Below are 9,274 nucleotides of genomic sequence, written 5' to 3' on the forward strand. Positions count from 1 at the left end.
AACCCCCAACTCGAGGGGAAAAACATGGGCCGAAACCACCCAAATCCTCTTCCACTATTATTAAATGTGGGATACAATAAGTTCTTCTCTGGATAGCACTAGAGGATCCCATACATCAAGATTTTTAGATCTTGGATTTACACAACAAGATTTGGGGCTCAAAAGCTAGGGATTGGAACAATCTCAGCAAATATGGTGGTGGTGACTACTAGATGGAGAGTAAAGCATCCCCATCCTCTCACGTGCAAAGTTCAAAATGACCCTAGTCATAACCCTAATGGGTAGCGTGCTTCTGCACCTCTTTGAGCTGCCTAAAAGTCTTCAAATGATCATCTTCTCACAGCCCACATGAGGAGGATATCCCAATAAATTTAGTATCTAGTTTTTTTAATTTGGAGTTTGACAAAAAAATTAAGTCAATTTTGAACAACATTAATATGAAGAAGCACCCAATATGAGCAAGAGTACAAGGGCAGGTGCTTGGTACAAATCAGTGTCATTCACTAGTGCATCAAAAGCTACAATGTGTCGATTGATTCTTGGTTCCGTGAACAGCTAAGAGCCAAACACTCAGACAATTCACGCTCTGTTTGGATGTATGTATTGAGAACCTCTGAATTCATTGGGTCCAATACCAAATCAGTGTTGTTCCGAAATATGCTACAATACCAAATCTATTGTTTGGTTGCACATGAAATTGCCGGTGGGAATTCAACAAAGGAGGCAATAGCAATTTCATGTTTGGATGTTCTGTTGATGAATTGGGAGGGAGATGTGCTCCACGAGGGGCGACAGATCTTGAGGTGCAGGCAGGGGGCAACGGTTGCGAGCTGGAGAGGATGGGCAGCGGTGGCGAGCACCGAGCAGGAAACGAGGAGCAGAGATGATGGTGAGCGGGGAGAGGAAGAACCGTCATGGTCGAGCTCCTAGTGCCACTCCCTTGTCGTCGCTTCTGTTTCACTGTGAGCGAGCCGATGTGTATCTTCTGCGGGGCGAGCGATTTCAGAGGAAAACAGAGGCCTGGAGCTTGGTATCGTGGAGAGAAATCACTCTCAGTATTGAAACCGTGTCCAGGAAGTGTCTTAATTCCTTATACTCCCTCTGTAAAAAAATAAGAGCATTTAGCTCACTACTTAGTGAGCAAAACGCTCTTATATTTCTTTACGGACGGAGTATTTTTATAGGAATATAGGATCTGTTAGATAGGGCTTAATTCCTCAAAACCAAAAATAAAATAAATTCCTCAAGTGCGACTTGGGGGGTCTGCTAGAGATGCGCTCTGTATCATTCCAATTTTATCGGATGTCCCCGAAGGGACGGCTAGAGATGCTCTAACCATGTCAAATTTACAAGCTGGTTCAACCAGTCCTCAGTTCACAGTCTCTAAGCCGCAGTTCCTGGAGCAGTGCTGAAGATGCTGCCCACAGCTTCTTGGCCACCTCTATGTCATAGGACAGCACAGAAGACCTGATGGTTCTTCCCTTCCCTCCAAAAAAATACTTCCCAGATGCTTCCTGCGATACAGCAACTAAAACTCAGAGCTGGTACTGAATGTCGATACATCATTTTTCTTGCATCAAAATAGCAGAAGCTTTGAGAGGGTTTTGACAGGAAGGCTACAGGCGGTGCCAAGGCTGCGTCAAGGACAGCACCAATCCCCGTATCTGGCTGCTGTAGGAGGTTCAGGGTGCGTAGAATAAAGAACGCGAACTGAGAAAGGCATGGAGGGAGCTCCCGCATGATGCGTGTTTCTATCACACCTGGATCCGCGGCCCTATAAGCATGAAATTTAAGACTTTAAAGATGAGAATAAACAAACTCAAATGATAAAAAAATAAAAGGGCTTAAGGCAGCATAGCATGACAGAGAGATGAGCCTTCGAAATCCGTCCTTGTACCAAAGATAACTAATGAATTTCGGTAAAAGGAAAAGAGAACAGAACTACAGAAGAACATAATTTTGCGAGGACTTCGACATTTGGGTCAGACATGTTTTAGAGGTTTACTTGGTGGGCAATGGGCAAAAAGCGCTGGTGCACATCTTATCATGTGAATCAAATACGATTGCATGAAGAATAAATGGAAGGGAAAAACACAAGACAGGACTAAAATGGCACATACATGACAGAGATACCAGAAGAGATGTGAAGTTGTCGATGAAGTTCATATGAGAACACAAGTAAACAAACTGCAATGGGAGAAAATGAGACCAATAGATTTTGTAGATAAGACCTGCATGAAGTGAATACTAAAGCAAGAAGCGTACATTTAGTATACTCGTAAGTACTAGCTAAGGGGTAACTTCCCCCAACTGAATGCTGACCAAACTTCACTCCTTGCAGTGCCTCCTCGGACACGTCAATTTCTGACACTGGAGATGTAATAATTGCACGTGTTAATCAAAGAGAATGTGTACGGGGAGAGGGAAACTGCTAGAATGGTGGTACAATGTGACCAGCTGCAAGAACAAATGGTACACATAGTGTACCAGATTCAAAATAGACGCAACAGGGAAATATGTGGTCCACCTAGATTTTGGCAATGGAGCTACTACAACCAAAAAATCCACAGGGAGTGGCAACATAATTTAACAAATAGATGCAAACTAAATAAACTAGACGAGCTCCAACGGAGTCCAGGGATTGGCAGGTGGGCTCGGCGTGCACTCACGCACCTAGACACCTGGGCGACGTCCAGTTCTCTATCCGATATGTGAAAACTAATGTATGCAATACAAAAATATGCATAATGTGGCAATGTCCATGCAACAATAGTTCAACATAGGCTGAGAAAAAGTTCATACAGTTGGTGTACTATATACAATAGGAAAAACTTCAAACTTACCACATCTGTGTGTGAAAGATGTTAGATTAACCACCCGGGAAGGTACCGGGCTGTTCTTCAGCAGTGGTAGAAGAATGCTGGTCAGGATAAATGGACCAATGTAGTTTGTCTGCATCACTCTGAAATTCACACGCATTAAGGTTCACTTAGAGAATTGGCTAGATAAAAGAAAGCATAATGCTGATATTAAGAGAACTTGAAGACCACATAATTCTTTCACGAGAATAATTGCAAGGAAAGCACATACTCATCAATCCCATCCTCGGTAACTCTATGTGATTTTGCAAGCATCCCAGCATTATTGATCAAAAGCTGAATGGAAGGCTCCAGATTCGAATCCCGAATCCACTGATTGAGCGAAGCTTCAAACTTCTTAATTGACCTGTAGGATGACAAGTCCACTTGAAAGGCTTCAAGACAGGCATCTGGCTGTTGCCTACGAATTTCTTTAGCGGTCTGGTTTTACAGAGTGCAGCAGTGATGATAATGGCAAACAGAAGCAAACAGACACCCAACTGAAGCTGCAAACAATACCTCACTCAGCAATTGCGCAGAACGTCCGGCTGAGGCAAAATAGAACATGTATCATTTTAGTCCGTTGAATACAAGTCCCACAACAAGGACAAAATAAAGAATGAACATGAATGGAATCGAGAATTCAAGATGCAGCAGAGAATCAATTTATCTGTAGAGTAGGTGGTGAATAATGACATGAAACATGACATCCGCGTTTGCAGATTCATCGAATGTCATATATATAGCGTTCAACAAAGGGCACTCTATTTTGCACGAGACCAGGAGCGCCAAGTGCTCGACGAAATGCCCGCACGAGCACGACAAGACACACGCGACTCACCGAGCACGACGCTGTATCCCTCCCTCGCCAGCGCCGCCGCCGCCGCCCGGCCGAGCCCCGAGGTCGCCTGCGAGCCATCACACACCATGGACGGAGCACCGTCAGAAGGCGGCGCACCATGGAAAACAGTAGTAATAATACGATAAAATAGGCAGACACTCCTGTTAGGGCAGTTCAAGATTACCCCGGTGACCACGCAGATGGGGCGGCGGCCGCGACCTACATCTTCCCGGCGGCGAGGGGCGGCGGTCCAGCCACGGAGGAAGAGGAGGAGGTAGGAGTAGAGGAGGGAGAGGGTCCACAGGACGCCCATGCGCCAGAACTGGGGCGAGCAGACCATGCGGAGCGCGTCGCGGTCCATGGCGGGGCGGCGGGTCTGGCGAGGGCGGCGTCGTGGACCCGTGGACCCGGAGTCACTGCGTCAACTCAAACGAACGGCTGGATCCTTGCTGGAAGCTGCGGGGAACGAGTTGGCAAACTGCCTGCTCCAGACATCCAAACCGTGTTTTCTTATTTTGAACTAGAAGAACGCCGATGCGTTGCAACGGGGCTATATTAACTTTAAAAGTTTAATATTATAACATTGACGACTTTTTTATCATTAAATCACACACACTTTCTCCCCCTCCCTCTTCCTCACTTTCTCTCCCCCCCTCTCTCTAACAACACACATAGCCTATTCTCCCCGTCAATAAAACTTACTCAATTGACAATAATGTGTGAACTTGTGGTGAGCTTGACTGAACTAATGGATAGTGTGATATATTCTCCAATCAATGAACTTTCAGAAATGAAAAGATTATGTAACACCTCAAGTCGTTAGCTACAGTGACCTCCCCCTAATGATGCCATGTCATCAGGCTTGCTAAGCCAAACTGCCACTTGATAAAAATCAAAGCCTAATTCAAATTTAAAATAAAGTCAAATAAATTATTTTGACAAACAGTAAAACTAAAATGTTCACCATATTCTATAAATTCCACTAATCTTTGACATGTTGAGCCCAACATTATTTGACCCAAAAATTAAATCTTGTCAAATTAATAAGAGGTCTAACCGTAGTTAAAATAACCAATTAAATATAAACCTAATTTTACGTATTTCCTTTTGGCCCCAAATTTTTTGTGCCACCTAAAAATATTGTGCTCGAATTATGTGCATAGTTTCACAATTAACAAAATCCATTTAGTTGATATAAGAATAAATAGAAAACAATGTTAAAAAGGAGAAACGGATTAGAATACATTAAAAACCAAAAGGACGATGAAAAAGAGGATTCCCCTACCACCGGGCCTTGCCACCGAACTGGTCCAGTGGTCCAGTCCCCGCACAATCGTCTTCTCCTGTTCCCCGAGCCCGTCGCTACAGAGCTAGGCTCTCGCCCGACCACCTCGCCGGCATCGAAGGGGAATGGATAAGGGTGACGCCCTGCCTCCCCTGCCCCCATGGCCTCACTCCTCCTCGACGCCCCCTCCCAGATCCACTTCTCCTCCTCGCTCGCTCGATTCCGGTGATGTGGACGAAGCAGATGCCATGGCCACCATGACCGACCCCGTCCACACGACCACTGCCCTCCCTGCTGGCTAGGAGCTTGTCGAGGAGCTCCGAATGCCTCCGCTACTTCGTCTGCGCCAACGAGATCAAGTCCAGCACCCCCAGATCGACGTCGTTGCCGTCTTCCTCAACCTTCGGCCACCGCGACATTGTCGTTCGATCCGCGCCGCCCCGAGCTCCCCTGTCTTCCCCTAGGGTGCCATTGACACCGTCGTGATCTCCTCTTGCCTTTCCCCAGTTCTCCTCTCGTTTGCTCTCGTTAGGTATTTTGCCGTGGCCGAGAACCGCCGCCCGCCATGGCCATTGCAGGGGTAGCCACTGAGCTTCTCGGATTGACCCCGTGGCACATGCCTGCTCCTATGTGCGCCCATGCCCGAGCCTTCAGCTCTTCTTCCGCGCCCGCGGGCCACTCCTTCTCTGGCTCTCCATGCCCACGCACGTGCCACACCGCGTCCGTCGCGCCCGCCGTTGCCATCGTGCTCGCCACAGCCACCGCACCACTGTGCCTCGCGCGACGCACACCCTGGCCGCGCGTCACACTCTCGCTGGTTGCGCTCGCCCCGTCTGCTGCCGCCTATCCCTTCGCTCGCCCCGCTGTCGCGCCGCCTCCTGTCGCGGCCATCTTCTGCCGGCCGCCCCTCAGCCACGCCGGCCGCATCTCTGCCCTCCACCATCAGCCGCTCGCCTCGCCTGCTGCATGCTTCTTCTGAAGGAAATATGCCCTAGAGACAATAATAAAGTTATTATTTATTTTCTTATATCATGATAAATGTTTATTATTCATGCTAGAATTGTATTAACCGGAAACATAATACATGTGTGAATACATAGACAAACATAGTGTCACTAGTATGCCTCTACTTGACTAGCTCGTTTATCAAAGATGGTTATGTTTCCTAACCATGGACAAAAGAGTTGTCATTTGATTAACGGGATCACATCATTAGGAGAATGATGTGATTGACTTGACCCATTCCGTTAGCCTAGCACTTGATCGTTTAGTATGTTGCTATTGCTTTCTTCATGACTTATACATGTTCCTGTAACTATGAGATTATGCAACTCCCGTTTACCGGAGGAACACTTTGGGTGCTACCAAACGTCACAACGTAACTGGGTGATTATAAAGGAGTACTACAGGTGTCTCCAAAGGTACATGTTGGGTTGGCGTATTTCGAGATTAGGTTTTGTCACTCCGATTGTCGGAGAGGTATCTCTGGGCCCTCTCGGTAATGCACATCACTATAAGCCTTGCAAGCAATGTAGCTAATGAGTTAGTTACGGAATGATGCATTACGTAACGAGTAAAGAGACTTGCCGGTAACGAGATTGAACTAGGTATTGGATACCGACGATCGAATCTCGGGCAAGTAACATACCGATGACAAAGGGAACAAAGTATGTTGTTATGCGGTTTGACCGATAAAGATCTTCGTAGAATATGTAGGAGCCAATATGGGCATCCAGGTTCCGCTATTGGTTATTGACCAAGAATAGTTCTAGGTCATGTCTACATAGTTCTCGAACCCGTAGGGTCCGCACGCTTAAGGTTTCGATGACAGTTATATTATGAGTTTATGAGTTTTGATGTACCGAAGGAGTTCGGAGTCCCGGATGAGATCGGGGACATGACGAGGAGTCTCGAAATGGTCGAGACGTAAAGATCGATATATTGGACGACTATATTCGGAGTTCGGAAAGGTTCCGAGTGATTCGGGTATTTTTCGGAGTACCGGAGAGTTACGGGAATTCGCCGGGGAGTATATGGGCCTTATTGGGCCATACGGGAATAGAGGAGAGAGGCCGAAAGGAAGGAGGCGCGCAGCCCCCCTCTGGTCCGAATTGGACAAGGGGTGCGGCCCCCTTTCCTTCCTCCTCTCCCCCTCTTTCCCCCTTCTCCTACTCCAACAAGGAAGGAGGGAGTCCTACTCCCGGTGGGAGTAGGACTCCCCTTGGCGCGCCCCTCCTAGGCCGGCCGGCCCCTTCCCCCTTGCTCCTTTATATACGGGGCCAGGGGGCACCCCATGACACACAAGTTGATCTATGAATCGTTCCTTAGCCGTGTGTGGTGCCCCCCTCCACCATATTCCACCTCGGTCATATCGTCGCAGAGTTTAGGCGAAGCCCTGCGCCGGTAGAGCATCATCATCGTCACCACGCCGTCGTGTTGATGGAACTCATCCCCGAAGCTTTACTGGATCGGAGTCCGGGGATCGTCATCGAGCTGAACGTGTGCTGAACTCGGAGGTGCCGTACGTTCGGTACTTGGATTGGTCAGATTGTGAAGACGTATGACTACATCAACCGCATTGTCATAACGCTTCCGCTTACGGTCTACGAGGGTACGTGGACAACACTCTTCCCTCTCGTTGCTATGCCATCACCATGATCTTGCGTGTACGTAGGAAATTTTTTGAAATTACTACGTTACCCAACAGTGGCATCCGAGCCTAGGTTTTATGCGTTGATGTTATATGCACGAGTAGAACACAAGTGAGTTGTGGGCGATACAAGTCATACTGCTTACCAGCATGTCATACTTTGGTTCGGCGGTATTGTGAGATGAAGCGGCCCGGACCGACACTACGTGTACGCTTACACGAGACTGGTTTCACCGTTACGAGCACTAGTGCTTAAAGGTGGCTGGCGGGTGTCTGTCTCTCTCACTTTAGCTGAATCGAGTGTGGCTACGCCCGGTCCTTGCGAAGGTTAAAACAGCACCAACTTGACGAACTATCGTTGTGGTTTTGATGCGTAGGTAAGAACGGTTCTTGCTAAGCCCGTAGCAGCCACGTAAAATTTGCAACAACAAAGTAGAGGACGTCTAACTTGTTTTTGCAGGGCATGTTGTGATGTGATATGGTCAAGACGTGATGCTATATTTTATTGTATGAGATGATCATGTTTTGTAACCGAAGTTATCGGCAACTGGCAGGAGCCATATGGTTGTCGCTTTATTGTATGAAATGCAAACGCCCTGTAATTGCTTTACTTTATCTCTAAGCGGTAGCGATAGTCGTAGAAGCAATAGATGGCGTAACGACAACGATGCTACGATGGAGATCAAGGTGTCGCGCCGGTGACGATGGTGATCACGACGGTGCTTCGAAGATGGAGATCACAAGCACAAGATGATGATGGCCATATCATATCACTTATATTGATTGCATGTGATGTTTATCCTTTATGCATCTTATCTTGCTTTGATTGACGGTAGCATTTTAAGATGATCTCTCACTAATTATCAAGAAGTGTTCTCCCTGAGTATGCACCGTTGCGAAAGTTCTTCGTGCTGAGACACCACGTGATGATCGGGTGTGATAGGCTCTACGTTCAAATACAACGGGTGCAAAACAGTTGCACACGCGGAATACTCGGGTTAAACTTGACGAGCCTAGCATATACAGATATGGCCTCGGAACACGGAGACCGAAAGGTCGAGCGTGAATCATATAGTAGATATGATCAACATAATGATGTTCACCATTGAAACTACTCCATCTCACGTGATGATCGGACATGGTTTAGTTGATTTGGATCACGTGATCACTTAGATGACTAGAGAGATGTCTGTCTAAGTGGGAGTTCTTAAGTAATATGATTAATTGAACTTAAATTTATCATGAACTTAGTCCTGGTAGTATTTTGCAAATTATGTTGTAGATCAATAGCTTGCGTTGTTGCTTTCATATGTTTATTTTGATATGTTCCTAGAGAAAATTGTGTTGAAAGATGTTAGTAGCAATGATGCGGATTGGATCCGTGATCTGAGGTTTATCCTCATTGCTGCACAGAAGAATTATGTCCTTAATGCACCGCTAGGTGACAGACCTATTGCAGGAGCAGATGCAGACGTTATGAATGTTTGGCTAGCTCAATATGATGACTACTTGATAGTTTAGTGCACCATGCTTAACGGCTTAGAATCGGGACTTCAAAGACGTTTTGAACGTCATGGACCATATGAGATGTTCCAGGAATTGAAGTTAATATTTCAAGCAAATACCCGAGTTGAGAGATA

At 46.7% G+C, this 9,274-nt stretch overlaps 1 protein-coding gene across 2 annotated transcripts; it reads right to left on the bottom strand.

The window, feature by feature from the left end:
- Positions 1 to 1,209: 1,209 nt before the first annotated feature.
- Positions 1,210 to 4,172, bottom strand: LOC123111750 (retinol dehydrogenase 13). Of its 2 annotated transcripts, XM_044532604.1 has the most exons (9): positions 3,884 to 4,172; positions 3,700 to 3,766; positions 3,378 to 3,406; positions 3,091 to 3,299; positions 2,844 to 2,962; positions 2,266 to 2,370; positions 2,121 to 2,187; positions 1,621 to 1,774; positions 1,210 to 1,514 (listed from the first exon to the last, which is right to left on the bottom strand). In XM_044532604.1, exons 1-9 carry the CDS (start codon positions 4,058 to 4,060, stop codon positions 1,359 to 1,361), a joined length of 1,083 nt encoding a protein of 360 aa, XP_044388539.1. In that variant the 5' UTR covers positions 4,061 to 4,172; the 3' UTR covers positions 1,210 to 1,358. The 2 variants fall into 2 exon arrangements, with proteins under 2 accessions (XP_044388539.1, XP_044388538.1); XM_044532603.1 differs by having other exon boundaries at positions 1,210 to 1,774.
- Between the last annotated feature and the right edge of the window lie 5,102 nt (positions 4,173 to 9,274).

The sequence above is a fragment of the Triticum aestivum genome, chromosome 5B (assembly GCF_018294505.1).
Source record: "Triticum aestivum cultivar Chinese Spring chromosome 5B, IWGSC CS RefSeq v2.1, whole genome shotgun sequence".
NCBI classification, from domain to species: domain Eukaryota; kingdom Viridiplantae; phylum Streptophyta; class Magnoliopsida; order Poales; family Poaceae; genus Triticum; species Triticum aestivum.